Genomic DNA, 21,827 nt, shown 5'->3' with positions numbered 1-21,827 from the left:
TGTCATAACCTAAATAGAAACAGCACAAGCTTGTGCTCTGTCTCTAACATAGTTCTGTCCCATGCCATCCACCAGTATTTTGTACAATGCCCCAAAACAGTCCAGGGGATCTTCCCAGGGGGCAGCATGGATGAAGGCAGCTTGTTTTGGCAAGAGAAGGGTAATAAAAACTCAGCTTTGTGGGCAAGAGCTGTGCTCTGCCATTTTCTTTCTCAACTAAAGAATTAGCATTGGTCCGTTTTATTTATTAAAATTCACTGAAGCCCTATTTGCAAGTTCATTTAAGTCAGTGCAAACACTTTGCTGACTTCAGTGGCTTTCAATGGCCTTATTGAGAGTACAGATTTGTACATACTTGTTTTCTCACACATATGCTGCTACTCATTTTCAGAAAATTAGCACATAGACTTAGGGCAGATATTGCAGCCAAATTCTTTAGATTTCTTAAGGGTGGAATCCAAAGCTGAAGCCAGCCAAAATGTTAAATTTGAATGCCTAAATATGAAAGAAGAAACTATTATGAACATGACTATTATGAATATTATGAATAGTCATGAAAGGTATTAGAAGCAGTGTTTATAGCCACAGCCATGTGTGCATCCTGCAAGATTTGTCCTAGATTCTGCAATACTGACTACTATTACCATCTCAGTAACAGGAAATGGCTGCATGGGCTCCTATCGACTAGCAGAAACAACTGGATATTTACTGAGCTTGTAAACCCTTCCCTAATTTCTACAGCTGCATAGGAATTCATTACTTGAAAGCTGCCGTTCTCCACCCAAGGCTTCTATGACAGTCAACATAACAGAGCAGCAATCACAAAATCCTCAGCATCAACTAATACTGATGCTCTAGTGAACTATGTAAGAAAGCAAATAATACAATCAGTGTTATATACTCGAGAATGTAATTTTGCATTTAAGTAAAACAGTTATGCCATTTTTAAATTTTTAAGTATTCCAAACTCTGCATAATTTTGTTTTGAAGTTGGCAAAGAGGAAGTAAGTAGCTTTGTAGGTGAGAGGCAAGAGATGCAACAGGAGGTGGAGAGAGAAAGAGCTGTAACTTCTGTAGCCTAGGAACTGTGCTAGAACAGTCTAGGACAGATGGATGAATATGCTTAAATGAAGGACAGTTGGGAACTAACTTAGCTAACCAGAGATGGCATTTAGTCATCAACGTTAACTTTCAAAGCTAACGTCCCTCAGAGTCCAGTGGTGCAACATGCTTTTTTCTGGTCAACTGGAGAATCCAGCAGTAATATTGCAACCTTTTGCACTCAGTTACAACTGGTAACTTTTCTTCACCATTCTTATTGTTGGAATTTTTTATTAAGGTCTTCAACTCTGCTTATGTATAGGAGAAATCAATAGGCAACCAACATTTCTGAAATCAGAGTTTCATTTATATTCAGAAGCCTTAATTTCTGAATAGCATAGTTTTGAGATACATATATATACAGATTTAATATATGCATATATGTATATTTGTAAAGATTGGTGTTTGGAAAATGATTCTGTAGTGGAATGATAAAATTTGGAAAATCTCATTGCTGCAGGAGTGTAAGTACACAGAGTTCTCTTTATATTCCCATTCACTAAATGTACGTATTGATTATACTGTTAAAACAATATTAACAAAATACTGTGTTATAAAACTTTATTGAATTTTTCTATCACCTGGCTATGACTATTTGAAATGGATCTTCAAGGATAAGAAATAGCCGTTGGGACTTGTGGCCAGGCAGTACTTTGCACAGTACTTGTGCCTGGGGTCAGGACGCATGCCAGAACAGAGGCTGCGCACAGCTGAGCTGGGACACGCACTGTGCCCTGACAGCCCAGAAGAAGAGTTAGTAGCTCTGGGGCACTGGTAGCTCTGAAGTCTTGGGTGGGAGGTTTGAATTAGATCTGGACAATAAATTGTCTCTTTCTGAACATGTGAATTACTTGAAGGCCAGGAAAAAAAACCCAAACGTATAAGTAAGACTATACCTGAAATGTGTCTTTGCGCTGCCAAGCTTTATCTTCACTGTTAAATAGAAACAACATTTTAGGTTTGCTTTCTTCATCACTCTTTCTTTCCTTTTTGCTCTGTTAGATCAATATGCATTCTGTCGCTATGTGATTGACATGTTTGCGCAAGGGGATTTTTATCCAGGTACTTTCCTACATCATTGAACTCTGTTCTAATATTCTTCTGTTTTCCTGAGATTTTCTGCTCCTTTATGTATTAAAAGTGTGTTTTGTATTGTTGAAAGGTCTCACAAGTGCAACAAAGAGTGTGCAAATAGTTTTAATAAAGCATAAGAGCTAATGGCTGTATTATTAAAGCTTTTAATTTTCTGTCTACAATGCATGAATTAAGATTATATTAAAAGTAGGGTCAATGGAAGGCTATAGAAATTGCTAAAATTCTCCGTGCTTTTTTTTGGCTGAGATGCAAGAGGAAAGAGCTTATTGTTAATAGCTTATTGGGTTTTTTTCCCCCACAAATAGCAAGCCTTAGCCCCAGAATGCTTCGAAAATAGAACTGCCATTGCCGTTCTTAGTATATACAGTATCTTAGCTGATCCATCAATTCTGTGCTTTATCTTCTCTCTTCCTACATCTTTATGTTCATCTGTCCTAACACAGAAAATTCTTAGTCAAAAAAAGAAGCTAGAGCTACTGATGATGACTGAGCATCATGTCACAATACTAAGTCAATCTAACCTGACCTTATTTAAAGGAGACTCTTCCTTCTGAAATCCAGTGCAAGAGGGAATACTATAGAGAAGACATAATCCTAGGAATGATAAGCAATGATATTTATTAAAAAAAAAGTCAAGGATAGAATATTTAAGGACACACTAAGCCTTACAAGCTTTGTTTAGTCAGTTATTTGCTCAAAAGCTCTCCACTGGTACTTCTCTGAACTGGATGGGTTTTCTTAGCTCTACCTTAGGTGGCTTAGGTCCTCTCTTGGCATGCCCACATCCTCTCAGAGCTGGGAAGTCATAAGGATGTAGCTGAGAAACAGGCTCTCAAAATGGGGAGAAAGAGGATTTTGTGGAAAAAAAATGAACAACCTTGGGATTTTGGAGGGGGAGAGTTTGTATAGCCTCTTCTCAGAAAGTGACATGGACAGATAGGGGGTTCCATTAAAAGAGAGAAAAATATTATGTCACCTCAAGGACTTTTAAAGACAGCCAGTTACAAACAGAGGGACTGGTCTACGCTTAGAGTGGGAGAAAGGTTAGCAAAAACTTCCAGAGACCTTCAGTTATGCTTTGATTTTAAAAATATCGCCCTGTACCAGTTTCTGACTTTACGCAGCTGTACCATTAATAAATCACAAGACAAAGACTTTCATGGTGATCTTCAAGATCTCTCTTATAGTTCTCCTGACATTTGCAAGCAGCTTTGACACATGTCAGAGCCCTTTTTTCCATATGGCTCCCTGGGCTGTTTGGCACTCTCCTAAGGCAGAGCAGACATGCTGTGAGAAGGGAGTTTTGGAGAAGATTGCTTCTCAGTTGTGACCTTTCCAGCTGTGAGGAAACTCAGAGGACCATGAAGGGGAGCAGGGAGACAGAGAGAAAAGCCTGCAGTGACTTGAATTTCAGAAGACAAAAGACATGACTGTCTGTTCTTGCCTCCCAATGTTTGACTTGTGTTGCTTCAGCGTACTATGACAGAGTTGTGCTAAGAAACCACAGGTTAAACGGCTGAAAAATGTTTGCTGGTTATTGGGTGGTCAGCTGCCCTTACAGGTGAACAGCTAGGGTGCCAGCTTGGGACTCTAGATGGAAATAAGTCATAAAGCAGCTCAAATAATCTGATTTATAAGTGAAAAGGAAGATGACAGCCCCTTAACTTAGGGTCTCCAAAAGTCTACCTGTGGCTCCACCTGTAAAGCAACTGCTTTTTGACCTGATAAGTCATTTGTAAACATCTGAAGTTAAATGCTGTGAATGGTTGTTTTCATGGAGCCTGACACATTTTTGTGGGAGTTAAGATAAAGCATTGCCTTCAAAACAAGATTTAGTCAACCCACAAGCTGTGAAAGGCACTGGTTAAACATCCAGACCATATCTCTGAGAAGCAAGGTAAAGGCCAGGTACGCCCAGCTTTGTGCTCTTTATAGAAATCATTGACGAAAATACCACCAAACATTGCTCAGTGTTTGTTACTGCCTTTCTCAGGCAACGTGCTCGTTTCACACTGGCCTTTGTGAACTGAAATATTGCAGTAATTCTTTTTCTTGAATAGATAAATGTGGGGAAAACACCAGCACACTAAGCCCCTTTAATAGCCTTAATATCCAATTAGCTTTCAAATCTGCTATATTTTATCCTTTTATCAGTTTATATATTTTATGGTAAATTACATTGTCCAAACAAAGAGATCTGCATGCAATTCAACTAAGGAATTTAATTACAGTCATCCTGACGTCGCAGTCCTTTCAAACCAGGAATCATTTCTGTCAGTCCCAATTTTGCCATTTATGAAGGAGAAAAACCACATTTTTTTCCTCATAGAAAATTCCTTCACATAGGAATATTGGCTTTCTGTAGGACTGTTTACACCAAATATGAATTTCTGTCTTCCTGAGTTTTAAAAGCAATGTCCCACTCATTAGATTCCTTAGGCACAATACATGGATTTATAATGTCAGTAATAACAATACCATTCAATATTTATTATTTGATAGGTTTTTTTGAATATCTGTATTATTGAAATATTCATAGTAATTACTGACAACATTACATTATTTTAGATTTATATTAATTTTATACAAGAATTTAAAGCAAAGTAGACCATTTAAAATGGGATTTTATAGCAATCAAATAATTAAAAGTAAAACTCAAATTCTTGGGGTTCATTAATTAGATATACTTTTCAAAAGATATCAGTTAATACATTTTGACAGTCAACTGAACAATCTATTGGAGGTCAGTTAATGCTCTTGTGTTGATTTTAACAAATGAGGCCAAAACATTGTTATTTTGGTCAAAGTTTTGTTATGTTACTGCAGTCTTAGCTTTAAAAATGAATGAAATGTATGTAAACTGTACACAGAGCATTCATAGGAAACCAGAGAAAGGAGAATTCTTGCTAAGCTGCTTCATCAAGCATTAGCCGGTTTTCTTGCTTCTCTGGCCAGCATTTCTCCCTGATTCCAACTAGTTTCATGCAGATCCTCCTGTAAATTGCAATAATTATTTCAATATCAATTAAATTCCAAGACTTTTATTTCACTTTTTATCAAAGAAAAGTGTCTGCGGTTCTCAGCCTTTTACAATAGATATCAGTGGGGGGTTAGCCATAAACTCAGACAGGTTATGTTAAACCTCAAGTCCATCTTATGAATATCATGACTGCAACAGTGACTTACCCTGGATTCTACTGAGACATTTGTAGATAGCCCTCTTGAGATCTACCGTATACAGTATAATAAATTCCTTTCTGATTTTATCTGATGAAGTATGGAGCTTGAGAATATTTTATACTTTCTGTCTAACATGCATGTGATAAGTGACAATTTTTCAGAGGGACTGCTGAACCATCTTTCCTCCAAAGGATAGATTTTCTGATCTTATTTATCCCTGGACTACAGTTTCTTAGCCAAGTACGGGCAGTACTGTCTCAGCATTATCAAATTGCTCTGCCCAAATTGCTCTGTACTCCCTTTGGCTGCCTGTAAATGAAGAATCAATATGCATATCTTTCAGGGTTAATTTTTCAAGTTTTGCTTCTAAAACTTTAAAACCTAAAGAGGAAAACTTGTACTTTAAGAGATGCTGAGACACAATGGCTCTGACTGACACCTTTATTCTTCTACTGGCACGGGTATTTCTGAGGTCCAGTGCAGGCTTTCTGATACAGGCGGCCACTGACTTCCTTTTGTCTAGGTTCATGGATATAGTCTGTTGCGTGAATTTGATAATTTATTTGGTATTCCTGAATTTTGTTCTGAGTAATATTTCTAGTGTTCTTGTTCATATTTCTATATTTTATTGGTAGGAGAAAAGGTTCTATTTTAGCAGAAAGCTTTAACTTGATTTTCATAACTGTTTTTTTGCCCTTTGAGAGTTTAAAATCCTTACCCATGTGGATGGATATCAGAGTCACTACTTGGTCACTCTTCTAGCACATGCTTCTCTAAGTTAACTGGTTCTGCTCTATTTTATTCCCCCTGTACCATACTCCTGTTTTACCGCTCCTCCCCTGCTTTCCCTGCAACATTTGCCAGCTTGCTTTACATTTGCATTTCCTGAACTACTCTGGCAGATCAAGGATTCGTTCCAATGAGATGCCTTTTGTACTTTGCAGCTACCTAAAGTGGATTCTTGCATGTCTGTCTTTCTGCATGCCCACCTCAGCATGTAGTTGTGCATGCTGCATACTGCTGAATTAGGAGTGACAAGCATCTCTTGGATATTTGATCGTTAATACGGCACCCTTGTTTCCCACAGGCATACTGCATATTTATGGTCAGATTTTGTTTTCATTTTAATATCTTGGAACTTTATTTTACGTGCATAGTTTTATTGTGTTCTAGTTCTAGTTAAACAACCGGCATTTCACAGTACACTGGACTCGCTACTGGATGATCTTTACGGTTACCTAATTGACGACAAAGGCTGTGGGAGCACAGACATTATATTATTGTCAATTTAGCCTATCTAAAATCATTGCACCAAAAGAATCAAAAACCCTATGGAGCTTATACCACTCCATGACTGTTTCCAATAATAGCTAAACTGCAAAAGAATGTGGCCATACCATTTCCTTTCATCAATTTACCCGCACATGTTTATTGCGTATTTCCATGCTAGGGTCTAAAAGCCAAAGTGATGTAGACGATTTTGCTAATCTTATACTGTTGAAAAATATTTGCCTTGGAAAAATTCATCAGTGTTTCTGGCATATTTACATGGCAAGAGTGTATCCTATAGGGTAGAACAGTCATCCCACCTTCTCATTAAAAAATCATCAAAGACTCACCCTTTGCACATATGGTCATGAAAAAAAAAAAAGAAAAAAATATAACAAACATAGTGAAGAAATTCAGGCAAGTTGTGGTGAGAGTCCATAGGAAACCCCACAGTCTGCTTGGTCCTGGAAGGAAGTGGCAGATTGAATGTCCTTCACGTCTACAATGTTATTCCAAGGCTTGTCTCTTCTCTTCCATTGTCAAGAATATTCAGTCAAAGAATACTTCAGGATAATTGTTATTACACGATGTAGTAACAGAATTCCAAGCCATTGTCAGTATGTTACTTGCCATTTAATATACAAAAATATTTATGGAGATACTGGTATAAAAGTACATCAATATTGCAAGATCATGGTTGAGTGCAAGATCATTGCAAGATCAAGATACTGCAAAAAGTCTGAAAGCATTAAGTGCCTAATTATGAATGTAAAAATGCCTGTACTTGCTGTGGGTAGGCTGCAGCACTGGAGTTAAATACTTGCCCTCTGTTGTTCAGATAGCAAAACGCTTTAGGCTCTTGAACTATTTTTAAGTGTCACTCCTACTTGATTAAAGACTAGGATGTGTTGTGGATATATCAATGACAGGTGTAACTTTTCACCTTGTTATATTATATTTACATAGCGGCAACTCTGATACCAGTGTAGTTTCTCTGGAGTTATATTTGATGCAGTGCAATAAAAAAAAAAAATCAGTCATAATAAATAAGAGAATTACAAGTTATTTTCTTCCTGTGTGGAGAAATTCAGCATGAAAAACTGTGGACTGAGTTATAGGCTTTCACTTTTGAGAGAGAACACTAAAGAATTTATTTTTTTTTTTCTATGGAGAGAGGCTTTCTGATGCTACCTACTCAATAGTCCTCTCCCCTATAGCAGAAAACAAGCAAACCAGATATTGGTTTTAGTGAAATGCTGAAGGGACAGTTGGCAGCTGTGAAACTTTTCCAGTTTTACTTTTTAAACAGGAAAGGTACCTAAGAGCTAACAGGTCTTCTCCTTCTGAGAGCATTAATGTATCCCAAAATTTGCAGAGACTCATCTGGATTCATCTTCAGAGTTGACAGTTAATTGCCCTCAGTTTATAAAAAAGCTGTTCATATAATGAAACACTTGTTGACACATTTGATTCTGCTGATGACATAAATGGAGATGATTGAATGACAGAAGCATTTATTCCTCTAGTAATCTGGGAGAGTTCTGAATACTTCTCAAACAGTCTGAAAGGAAAGAAGTAATGAAGAGAAATTTTAAGTATATGTATAAGACACTGAAAATTAAGTTTTAATTCTTGAAAAAATTCTGATTTCTAACTAGTTTATTGATGTGCAATTATTGCAATAGTTTTAGCTGTCATTTAGAGTCTAAATATTGCTTCTTTACGTTTCTATTAAGTTATGTAAAACTATGAGAAGACATCCACTGATGTGATGTAATTTTAACAAGGTTCTTTTCTATAACTCCCTTCTCACCCCAAAAGCTGTGTCTATTTGGTCAAACTCTGAAATGACACTGATCTATTAATGGGGATGTTATCAGCACATGATCCTGCACCACAGAGGCAAAACAGCTATCCATTATTCCCTGTTTATATCATCCCACTGTGAATCAGAGCCAGATGCTGGCACACAAAGCTGCATCTGTCAACACTCTTATGGCACATTATTGTCACTTTGCCAAAAAAATTTCAAACTACTTTTACTCTCTCAGAAGCAGCTACCCAGGGAATGCATGGTATTCTGCTTCTGTAGAGAGAAACAGATCTCTTTCTTTGATAGTTCACTGCAAGCCACTCCAAGGAGTCAGACTTATGTGATAGAAAAGAAAGCCAAAACCTTTGCTGGTGTAAATGAGTTTAAATCCTTGATTTTAGTGGAAATAAACCAATCTAATCTGTGAAGGCAGAGAGATTAGACTAACAAAAGTATTCTCACATTTGTATTATATTTTATTGCTACTATTTCATATAGTTCAGTAATCAACTTTCAGAATCAAGGGTAATTTCAAAAGATTCATTAACAATGTCTGAAAAAAGCTAGTTATGTTGTGGAAGATCATCAAAAGACTCAACCACTTCAGTTTTTAAAAGTAAGCTATGTAGAAAGGAAAGACAAAAATTAAATGCAACAACAAAAAAGCTAATAATAAACAAATTGAGTTTCATATTAAAAAGGTAAAAATAAGTTTAAGTTGTCACCTTGTAAAATAGTTATTACATTTAGTGATTCATTGATTTCCAGTTAGAATTATTGCAACAAATACTGATGGTATTTCAAGTAGGTTAAAAGGTGGAACCATTATAGAGCTACACAACCCTTTTTCAGCACTCAATATCATTGTCAGAAGTTAATTCAATATGAAAAATATTTGCAGAAAATTAAAGCCAAAAGTAGTTTTATCTGTATTTTTGAGGCATAGTTGGCAAGGACACAACTCAGAAACCTAAAAACTGTAAGTTCCAAATGTCAGCCTATAAAAGCATATGTTTCTTTCTTAGAGCTTGGATGGCTTCTACTAAGGGGAAAAACACAATTCCCAAAAGAAAGAGCCTCCTTTTCAAGCCTAGATTTATTAGTTTTTAAAAATCAATGTATTGCAAAAGAACCCAGACAGTGATTATGTATATTGCAGATTTTGCTGATAGTATTTCTACCTGGACCGCACAAAGGATTAGTTCTTTAAAGGGGTGGGATGCAATTGTTGGTAGAGCTGAGATGACATTATAAGCAATGTTGGTAGGAAAGACTGTCACTGAAGTCAGTTACACATAGCTCTGCCAAACTGCAGCTGGTAAGGTTCAAAACTTGCCATGACAGATTATTCTTCCAGTAAAGATGATTAGTTTAGGCAAAATGTTTCAACCATTTCCAACACTTAAAAAGATATTTTGTGTTGACCATTGAAAATTTGCCTCCTTCAGTCCGTCCCTTTCAAATGTTCCTAAACTAGCTAAAACTGGGACTCACTAAAAGGCATGACTTGTTTCACAGGTTGGAACATCTGCTTTTTCTACACCTGTAGAAATATTTTGATGCTGTAACACTGAGCACTGCAGCATATGTATTTTAAACACTTATCAACCTAATAGTCTCTGAAGACCTTAATGAATTGCTTAATATCCTTACACAATGCCTAGGAAACCATAAAGACCATCAGGGAGTTGCTTAAGGCAACAAAGCCAGCCAACTACATCTTAAATGCCAATCATTTCAGGAAACGAGGAACCTTTCGTGGGTCACAAGTGAACATCTGTCTGTGATGAGACATGACAACCCACAATCTCTCCTTCAGTTAGTTGTATAAGCCAAGGTTACATATCTCTAAAATAGATATATTTCTAAAATTATAAGTGAGCTAATGAATCCATTACCTTTAGAATATACACCTGAAACTGTCTTAGGGATGTTAACCACCATACAATGAGTCTCTCTCAACTTTAATAGAAAAGAAAATAGCTGACATCTATGCAAACCTGCCTTTAAACACCTCCTGATGCTGAATACACTGAAACATCATGAAGAAGGAAAAATGCATATTGAAAGGCTTCTGGTTTTCTTCTGAATTTTTCATTAACAAGGCAAAACCTATAGTTGCATTGTGGGACTGAAAGAAGTTAATCTCCTCATCCAAATATAGATTCTCTGCTTTCTCTGCTGGAAAATGAGGAAGCTCTGTTTTAACAACAGAAAGGGTAACCCAGTCACCATACCGCACAGATAAGAAGAGCATAGACAGGATCTACAAATGCTTTGACAAGATACATTCCATCATGAAGTATTTCCACCTTAGCAATAATTCCTCACCTCTTCTGCTGTGAGAACATGCAATGCAGAGGAAAGAGGAGTGTTCAGCTGTTGCCTAAGCAGCTTGTTCTCTCCCTGCCTTGCTTATGTCCGCTTCCTTCTGCATCTAGTCCACAGTCACTGTGATATTCAGCTGTGGCAGGTCCCTTCCTTTCGCCATCTCCGTTCAAGCGTTTCTTTCTTTTGCCATCCACTTTCTTTCTGCATGTATCTGCTTTGTCAAAAAAGACATGCAACTTACTGACATATACCTAGAATGAGTCAATTTATTTTTTCTTCATCAGGAAACAGCATCCTTTCCTCTGGTACTTCACTTTCCTTCCTCTTGTTTCACTTTGTCCTTCAATACACTCAGTGTTATCTGACAGAGTAAACAGGACATAGAGTTCAAAAGGCGTACGATGCCCACACACATTAAATCTGAACAATGATTTTATCTTTTTGTTTTGTTTTGTTTTCCTTAACAACAAAATCCTTTCTCTCTATGTAATATTCATTCATCAAACTGCTAGGGGTTTGTGAAGCACTGTGTTACTAGGCAAGAGTTACAGTATGAAAAATCATGCACAGCTCTTGATTTTAGTCCTGGAATATTTTGGTGGCATGGAGTGTCGTCTTTATGTAGAACTGCAAAATGAGATGTTTGCAATTCATTGCATCTCGTTTAGATATCGAAAAGTTAATTGCTAAACTTTAACCTTCAGCTGTCTTTATAGCCAATGGTATGAAATGGAAGCCTCCAGAGGACAATTTCATCCTAAAAAACATGCCTAAGATAGAAAAGATGAATCACCCTCTGAAGGTACCAATTTCTCTCCATTGACTATAAATGGATCCCTCGGGTGACTTACCTAGATTTAACTGTCTAAAAGTTAACGTCTAAATGTCTGGTTGAAAAAAAGCCTAGATACATTCAAGAAGTATGATAAAAATGTGCAAGGAAGGCTTTTCCTCAAAAGAAGACTTGAAATGACAAGTTTTTATAAGATTTCAAATGGTATTGTCAGGAGCAGCTGTTGCCTCAGCCAAGAAACCAGCCATGGCACTCTGAAAGTATCAGTAGCAATAACAGCATTGCTATAGAATTTTGGGAGTAAGAGAAGGGGAAAAGGAAGAAATGTAGAGGAAAATATTTTCTTGAATAAATATGGAGGGCATTCCCTGTCCAAATGTGCCAAATAAAAGAAGCCTAAGTAATTGTAACATCAGAACAAAACCCCTGTCTTTACAACTTCTACTTTCATAGAATTTAAGCTTCAGAATTTTTAGTCGCTGTATGCTGGCAGCATTCTTTTTTTCTTTTTTAATTTTTTTTCTTTAAGAAATTTTCTGTTGTAGCCATTTATAGGTGGAATAGAAAGGCATGGTAAGTTAAGTCAGTTTCCCAAAAATAATAGAGGAGACCTTGAGCACAAGAGTTGAAACTCATTACAGAGAATTCCTAAAAATAAACTCTTTATAGGAAAGAGGATTTTTCCTGGGAAAAGGAAAGGAAGAATCAGAAGTTACCAAGATGTGGCTGGTTTAAAGTAATCATTATCTCCAGTATTATAGGTTTGCTTGTTCCAGTATTTCTCATCATTCTGCCTGCCCTTTATGCAAAACTAGCAGCTTTAGTTGAAGTCGTTTGAGCCTGAAACAGTTCAGGGCATGTATTCTGTCTCACTGTAGAAACCACAGCTGCTGAGAAGTGTTGCCTCAAACCTAACATCACCATATGTTTTAAAGGGTGTAAGATCTAGCCTTGAATTTCAATTTTTTCTTTTTTGCTATCATTATGTCACAATTTTGTAATTCCCAAAAATGTTACAGCCATGGCCCTTTTAGAAGAAAGAAAAAGCTCGCTGAGTTTCTTAATTATACAGATCCTAAGCTTCAAAGATATTAGGTACTTCACACTTATCTAATACTTAGCTCTCATTGATTTCAGTGGGAGTGAGGAACAGGAGTTAATAGCCAATAACCTCTGTACTTTTGTGCCCTACTCCTGATATTTGATCTAATAAAATCTCTCCGTTCATTCCCTCTAATCTCAAACTCCGTTATTGAAATTCTAACTTCAGAAAAATGGTTATAAGTGATTGTTAAGTACAGACAAAACAGGTAACAATCATTAACTTCTTTCATTCTGACAAAAAAATTTAGAGAGGTCAAAAACTTCTTGGCTTGTGGTCACAGCTGTTTGGATTCAGTTGGACTTCAAATGATTTCTGTATTAAACATATTCATTATCTACAAATATCTCTAATTGTGAGAGATTATAGTGTCTGTAATTTGTTTTTATCAATGCTAGGCTGTTTTTCTTTAGCAAGACCTGGCATATGCACTCTTTTTTGAAGATAATATAAAGTTTTAGAATTCTTGAAGTAATGTCTAGATAGCTTTTCTGACTTCAGCACTGAGTGTTTCTGAGATGCTGTTGGACTAATGACAGTTGAAATGATGCTATGTACAGATAAACCAAGTACAAATAACTCAGAAATTACTGAACAGTGATCCCGAGGCATAGTCAGTGTCTATTGCCTTTCTTCAAAACAGCTTATCAGTCCCCTCCATTCTGTTTAATTGTTAGCAGCAAGTATTTAATTGCAGTGTTTTCTTTTCTCTGTTTTAATTATTTTCCTGTGGATACTTCATATTGTGAAAAGTATGCATCTATACCAACTCCTGATATTTGTGTTAATTATGCTAGGGATTACTGTATATGATACCGATTTATTAAAAGTTATTTGGGGAGAGGGAGGAAAGCTGAATATGTCTTTTCATTTTATAATCTGCTTTTACAGTCCTTTTGCACTCCAGTATGTAGCAATAACTATAATAACCCATCATTTCCACACAATAACCCATCATTTGCAATGTCCTAGGACTTAGTTCTTTGAGATCCGTCTTTCAATATTTCTAAACATAACATGTAAGATTATTTTTACCTGCTAAATGCACATGATAAATAATGGGAGGAAGTAGAGACAAATCAATTAAATTTTCAGTTTTTTCAATTCAATTTTCTTCTCATGTCAGGAAAGGCTGAGTGACTTCTTACTTAATGTGTAATGACAAAACTGTTAAAACTTAACTTTTAACTCCTCAATGACTTCAATCTACTGAACACAAAAATTAGAACAGCTTTCACAAGACATGGATTGAGTTAAAGAGGGATTTTGGAGCTTCAGTGTGGTAGAAATCTCTGGAAAAGAATTCTCAACAGATACATTGCAAATGGATTTAACTGCACATCTCTGTCATGCAGGTAAAATATGTTGCATACAATTATGGCTGGGACCAACAGCATCGGCAGTAGGTTAAAACAGCAAAGAAAACCCCACTCATAGCTTTACTTATCCCTCTCTTGCCTGCTTAATTCATATACTTGTTATGCACACTTGCATTGTGTGAGGCACAAACCCACAGGAAAAGAAAAAAATATCAAATTCCCAGCTGTGACTTTAATTGGGTTTGGTGGCTGAGTGAAAACGTACCAACTAACCTCCAGGAATCTGCCCCAATGGAATCTCACACCTGTTCAATTACCAAATCAAGCAGGGCTAGAAAAAGCATTTTCTGTTCAGAAACATCATTAAATAAATATCAATATTTATTTGTGTATGTATGTGCATGCATAGGTACACACTTGCTCATGCGTGTACATATATATAGTACATATTACATAAGTATAAATGTATATAAATATATCTAAGAATGCATCATCAAAACCATAGGACAAACTCAAATCTCTACATATTAAAACCAGAAGACTATCAAGTTACTGCTACTTTTTGCTTGGTGCCTTGAGAAGGGAAATTTAATCCCTCCCTCTGTTCCATTCAAAAGAGCATTTAGATTATCAGTCTGCGTCCACCCTTCCTACACCTTCTGTGTTAACCTACTGGTGCTTGCTTTTAGCTTAATAGGTGGATGGCCTCCCAAGGCTGTTAGGTTATTTATAATAGGCTTGGTTTTGTTGTCCGTGTATTAAGGGGGGAGTATCTTTCAATAACACGCTTTATACATAAGTTGGGCACTATGCAGAGCTCCAATATTGTCTGTGTTATTTTTAATGTATTTTAAACCCAGGTGGAACATATAGATAGATTGGGCATTATCCAGATAATCTCACCTTTTCTTCTTTTCTTATGAATCATAATACTAACTGGCTGATAGCCAGTGTAACAGAGTATGAAAATTTAAAGGATTTTACTGCTACTGGTAATCATTGCATATACTGTAACAGTGGTTTTCCTTAGGTAATATCAACCTCATGAAAATAAGAGTTTCACTGTATGTTGGGCAATTATGCATTTAATAAAGAGCCAGATCCTGAGTGTAATTGAAAAACCGAAAGATATGTTGGCTACTAGGATAGCCTTCCTTAAAAGCCTCATTTTATTATCCATTGATTCCATCTGCCACTGTCAAAAACTGAGTTCCAAATAGGTCATTAAGACCCTGTTTAAAATATTGTTTTCCATTTGACACAGTTTTGTTATCATTTTTAAGACTTGTGGGCTACATCTACATTAATAAATTAAACTCTACTGTTCTCTGAATGTGCTTCCTTCTGTCATAGAGTGATCTGAATGCATTACACTTCCTCAAGGTCAAAATGGGCCAGCTGCATCCCGGCTGTATATTGGGAGTGGTCTCTGGCCCTTGTTAACTCCTGAACTGAGCCAATGAATTGTTTGAGACATTGCTAATTGGTACAGGTCAAAATTATTGGAGGCTATTCAAAAAAATGTTGCAGGATATGTATGTCTGAATTCCAGAGCCCAGTAACATTCCTAGGCATCATTTAATTTACTAGTGAACGTAAAACCATCATGTTATGCTGTGTTCCTTAGAAAGATTGCTGATTTGGGCACCTGTATTTCAATTGATTGCTTTCCCAAAATGAGCATTTGGATTGTACAAAAGAGTTACACAGTCTCACCTCTTGATCCTCACCTATTATTTCTTAATTAAAAAGTTTTTTCATAGTTTTTCATGCAGAGAAACCCTTCCTCAGCACAGTGACAGTCTAATGTCTGAAGAGGAACAACTGATAACAAGGGAGAGGATCCTCTTTAACTTTAAGCAATTTACATGTCAAAACTGGAATCCTGGACAGAATGGTGGGACTCCATTAAGATTTCAATCGTCTAAAAGCATATTTGGCAGTCTTACCTCGTTCTGCTGATCCATGTCTTCTGCCAAGCTCCATGAAACATTTGATTTGAATTTACTTTTCATAACAAATGACTCTGCAAAGAGCACACTTACTCTATTTCAATTATATCTATTATCATTAGGGAAAGGTGTAACATCTGAACAGAATGAGATTTATCTGAAGATATTTTGCTGCGTTATTTGAGAGACACTCTAGTAAAGTGTTGGTGGTGTTGGTAGGTTTCCCACTGTTCAGAGAACCAGTATGTGGATATGAGGAAGTGCACAATCATAGGAACTGTGTTTCTGCATATTGCTTTCTGTGGTGGCATTATTTGTCCCCATATCCAATTGGAATATTCACCCATCTACAATGCCTTTAGTTGGTTAATAATAATAATTTTAGAATAATTTTAGAACTATTTTCTTTTATGCCATGAACTTTTGATTTAAAAAGATAAATTTAGATACTTTAGCTATGTCAATTTAAGGTCACTGCAGAAAAATTGAACTGGGCAGATCAGGGAAGGAAGAAAACCCACATGATTTGCTATTATCATAAGAAATCAATTTATCCTCAATGCCTGGACATGACATTTTTGACACATGTAGACAGACACTTCCTAGATTGAGAAAAGTAAGGGAATTAAAGTTTGTCTTGTATTCCTTATCATGTAATATAAAATCTAAAATATTCATAAACCAAGTCAGAATGAATTTCTTCATGACATCTCAAGTGATTTAATAAACACCGATGACAGAATTTTCGCAGAGCTTGAGGACTGTAGCTTACTTTCAATTAAGTATCCATGTTACCATCTAGTGTCCTAAACTTTCTGCTTATTGTTGCAGCATATTTCTTTCTTTTCAGGAAGTGGAGGAAGATACTTATGTCTTAAGATGACACTTTTTGTCCTGGTGGGCACATTCCCATGAGCTTAAAGTAAAAATATTTCACTATTTCAGTTTCCATCGGCTGTAATTTGTTGTCTGATAGCTGTTTACAGTATCATACATGAAGGAGATGATATCTGTAGCACAACTGCGTGGACAGATTGGCATAGAAATGTTGTAGCACAACTGCATGGACTTACTAGGCATAGAAACCTACGCACATTTTTGTGTTTATAATTACATCTCCTTGAACAATCAAACCCTAATTAAAAAAAAGCAGAAAAAAAAGGCAAAAATCAAGTCAAATAAACCTTATCAGTTTATCTCAGAGTAGAAAAATAAAGTCTAAATCTGAAATGAGATGGAAATAAATATGCAGACACTTAATTTGCAGCCACAGTTCTCTTCTGTGGCTGCATTTTTAAAACAGTGAGATAACTGTATGTCCAATAATAATAGTGGTCATCTGGATAATGACTTCTGATGGACTGCTCTGATTGTCCACTGGGATCATTAAAAACATCCTGCTTGCCTCATTTACATCATGGATACGTGTCCAACTGGCCACTGCTGGAGTCAAGGTAGTGGACACCATCAATCCTGATGGTCTGATCTGCGGAGGCCTGTTCCTCATTTCTATTTATGAGTTCTCTGTACTGCAGAAAACCACTTGTGCTTTAAAACTTAGAAAGGAGAGAAAAAGGAAAGGAAAAGAAATTGGAGCTAGGATATCCCCTTTAACATATTTCATCAAAAGAATGGATAAAATATTTATTCAGCTACTGTCCTTTGCATTCCCATCAAAGTGAATAGAGAGACATTTAATAACACATGGAAAGCTTTTTATCAGAGTGGATGGGAACCTGCTCGGAACAAACATTCTGGCCTAAGGGAAAGTTTTTGATCTGTGAAGCTTAAGCTTTTGGTGCTTAAAACACTCTTATATTGGATCATGTGGCCAATTTGCATGAAATAAATTATTTGCTTAAAACTTGTAAAACTATAAAATAGAACTTGACAAGTCATTAGCAGTAAGTGGTGTCGCACTGGCATTATACTAACTAACACTGGTGCAATTATTAGAAAACTGCTGCTACGGCAAAGAACAGGGAGATAATGGGACCAGCTTATACTTTGACCTAGAGGTGTTAGATCATTGCCCCACACAGAAGATACCACACTGCAGACCAAATTATTGACTGTCTTCCTTCATTACTGATCTACTCAACATTCTGAGCAACTGCCGTTTATCATCTTTCACACAAAAAAAATTAGTCCAAGTTATAAAATTTATCACTTTTTCCATCTCTGGGTATGTGATGTAGTTTAAACAAAAACAAAAGAAAAAAAAAGAGCTAAACTTTAGCCTAGGACTTTAATCAAAACTAGCAGAAAGAATAAGATTATTTACCCATTCTTCATTAATTTTTACATTGCTTTTGTTTTCATTCTGAACTAGGAATTTAATTAATGAATTTTCTATATGTTGACAGGTTATGGATATAACTTTTCTATTCTGGTTTGCAACAAAAGGTATTCAGCGTCTCACTAGCTCAGTTTGCAATTTTGAGATTTTTTTTTAAAGACATAAAGTACTTGGAAAATCATGGCTAGACATCTGGATTCCTGAAGTTTGCCTACCGTTCATTTTCAGGCTAGAGTCATGCTGTGATGAGATTGGTAACTACCCATTTGTGATTATTGCCAAGACAGGAAATACATATAAAACCTAAGATTTTTACCATTTGTTGCACAGCACCTTCAATGCATTGATTTTGTCAATGTGTTGATATTTTGTCAGTGGCTTAGGCATGTGAGTCAAGTTTGAGTGGCTCCATATGTGATATTGTACACAAATTACCAGATGAACTAAACTACAAGTTTGCAAATTATTTGCCTGCAATCGTACATATGCTGATGAGATGCAATAACATTAAGACCATGGTGCTCAAATCCCGCTGCTGTCTTCAAGATGATGTTTTTCTCATGCATTCCCCATGAGTATACATACCTTTGTAAAACGACAGGGGTAAGTATGATACTGCAGTTTCCAAGGCTCATTAAGATCTTAATTTCTCTTCTGAGTCTATCACCAAGCATGAGGCATGGCTTTGAGTTTCTGATGTGGAGCTGGAGCTGAGATTTAACAGCCTGATTGCATGCAGACTTCGTTGCAGTGTATGTATGCTGGTGCATATGGCTGAATTGATATTACATTTTACTACTTAATTTTATTTCAAAGGCCACAACAAATTGTGCCTTCCAAATGACAATGACATGATAGCTACTGAGCATAAATGTCAGAGAAAGACATAAGGAGACTGCAAACAGGTGTTATAAACCAGAAAAGAAGCATAAGTAATACAAGAGTGCAATAGATCTGTTTGTGAGTCTTTGGGTAAATGAAGTGAAAATATTTTGGATAAAGCATGGTGTCTGCACACAGGCTAAGACAGCACAGAAAGTCCCAGTTCAACACTCTGAGACAGTAGAGGTGTTTCAGTCAGTAGCTGGAATCAGAACCTCGTCGGTGTTTACAGTGCATGACCTGGTTGGTATTGGCTAATTAAGAACAATCTTTAAGGATGAGAAACATAATAATTTTTACTGGTGTTTCAAGAAGTTCATAATAAGTGGACTTGAGGGAACAACTGAAGATCATTTGTTTGACAGAAGAAAATAAGCTTTTACTGTGGAAGAGGCATCATGAATATGTAACCTTATTATCACAGTATTATTCTACAGAGTTTTTTAGTTTAATGAAGAAAAATAGAACTGTAAACATTTCAGCATATGCTTGAGTCACTTGGACTTCATTGATTTAAAATGTGTCTCTTAAAAATAAATTACTTTATTTGTTGAGAAATACATTTCCTTCCTATGGTGTCCGGAAGATAACAGCTTTTATGCTCAGTGTAATATTTTAAACATTAACAATTCTGAAGGGAGCTAAGCTTTCCAGTGAATCTGTTCAGCCTGTTAGTGAATGCATTTTCTATGCTTCTTAACCTGTATACTCATGTGCAGGACATAAGGAAATGGTACCACCTCGTCTTCTTCTAGAACATAGTCCAAGAAAGAAACCAGCAGCTATTGAAGGCAAGTTGTGTTTTTTCCTCCTTTATTGACTTCTACTCATTAACTTGACTCTCTGTTCTAACAGATTTTGTTTATAAATATAATCTATATTGCAAAACTGAACAAAGAGTTGGACAAGACGATCTCCAACCCCTACCATTCTGTGATTCTGTGATTCTGTGAAACGATTAGGCCTGGGACATGAATGGTACAATCGTATTTGCATGACAGGATCTCATAGTAGTCCCACAGATGGCTCAGGGGATTTTCTGAGAGAAATCGATTACAGGATTGAGGCCCAATCTGTAAAATGCTTTGGATGGTGTTCAGCCCTAAGTTGCTATCTAACTGTAAACATAATCAACATTATCTTCTTAATATACTTTGTATTACTCTTTCAGCTATTGTTATTCAGTAACGTTTCTGTGTATTATCTGCAATAATGAACATAATATTTCTGGCTCTGCATTTATCAACCATATTCCTATTGTTAAAACCACTGAAAGAAAAACACAAAGTCAGTTCTTACCTTCAGAATATTAAAACATAACCCCTGCAACAGACTTATGTTGTTTACAGTCTAATCATATCAGTAAAATGGTTGAAATATACATTTTAATTTTAAAATGGACTAGACTTAAAACTACTATTATAATATACATTCTTCATCTCTACACCATACAATTTAATAGTACTAAACATGTGAGTCTTTTCATGTAATTATACAGCAGTTTTCATATAATACTTCAGAGTCATTCAGTCACACCATGGTACTTGCTAATCTTTCTCACAGAGGTCTTAGTTCTATGTTATCCAGAAAGCAATTGCAATCTAAGAGAAAGACAGATGGGATGGAAGCAGAATAAGAAACAAGTGCTACAAGATTTGTCTGCATTTGGAAACGGGAGATGAGAGTTAGATTTTGGCAGAACCTATGACAAAAACAAAGAGTTAAATTAACTAGATGTTTCTGTAATGCGATTATTGTGAATCAGAACATATGGATAAAAATAATGATGTGACTTATTACCTCTTTCCCCAAAATCTCCTTTACCTCAAATGAATATTTCTTTATAAACACCCTGTTTAAAGGAGTATAAAACTGTAGTTATTGTGACACAATATAGTATATAAATAGAATTGCAATCCTGCTTATTTTAAGGAAATGATTGAACCCTGCTTATCAGCAAAAGGAAGTCCTTGCAATGTTAAACACTGTTATCCACCAATTAACCATAATGGAAAAAAGACATAATAGAAAAAGGCTGCTGCATTTGCTGACTGATAAGCTTAATCTTTAAATATAACTGTTATACAACATGAGCTAGCATCAAATTAACATTAAGTTCTTGATTTTCAAAATCATGAGGAGCATGCAATTACTGCAATTGCACATGGAAATGACTATTTATGACCAGTTACACATTTGTGTGTTTCATTAGTTCATTTATGCATGCAATTGAGGTAATTGTGAATGTAAGTTAGACACCCATTTGGCAAACAAATTGGGGGGCAGATTATCTGCTCAGAATCATACAATTAAATTCCCTTTAAGGCTCAAGGCCAGTCACTAGGATACAATACTGTTCATGCAAGAGTTTTGGAGGGAATGAAGAAGGAAGAATTGCTTGCAAAATGCTGCTGTGAAAGGCTGTTATATTGCCCTATTGTGTGGTTTCCATATATGAGAAAGTATGTCACAGTGCCTTTAGGAATCCTAAACCCTCAAGCTTTATTTCAGCCCTGGAGAAAATAATTAAGCAATTTATTGGAATATCTGGCACAATGTCAGAGGGCAAAAGGAGGAGTAGGCAGAGAAATTTAGTTCTCTGAAATATTTGGAGAGACATCTGTCTGTGACTTCTTAATGCTTACATACCATTATGACTGGTACAGCACTAAATATCACTGATCAGGTGAA

General features: G+C 36.1%; 1 protein-coding gene across 1 annotated transcript in view; it reads left to right on the top strand.

Annotated features, from left to right (window-relative positions):
• Positions 1 to 21,827, top strand: part of TRDN (triadin) — a 232,904-nt gene that overhangs the window by 79,452 nt on the left and 131,625 nt on the right. Inside the window, exons 12-13 of the mRNA XM_075087552.1 lie at positions 2,104 to 2,163; positions 19,856 to 19,927. Coding sequence (XP_074943653.1) covers positions 2,104 to 2,163; positions 19,856 to 19,927 — 132 coding nt within the window. The remainder of the gene's footprint in view (positions 1 to 2,103; positions 2,164 to 19,855; positions 19,928 to 21,827) is intronic.

The sequence above is a fragment of the Phalacrocorax aristotelis genome, chromosome 3 (assembly GCF_949628215.1).
Source record: "Phalacrocorax aristotelis chromosome 3, bGulAri2.1, whole genome shotgun sequence".
Lineage (NCBI taxonomy): Eukaryota > Metazoa > Chordata > Aves > Suliformes > Phalacrocoracidae > Phalacrocorax > Phalacrocorax aristotelis.
This window is presented reverse-complemented; position numbering and strand designations above follow the sequence as displayed.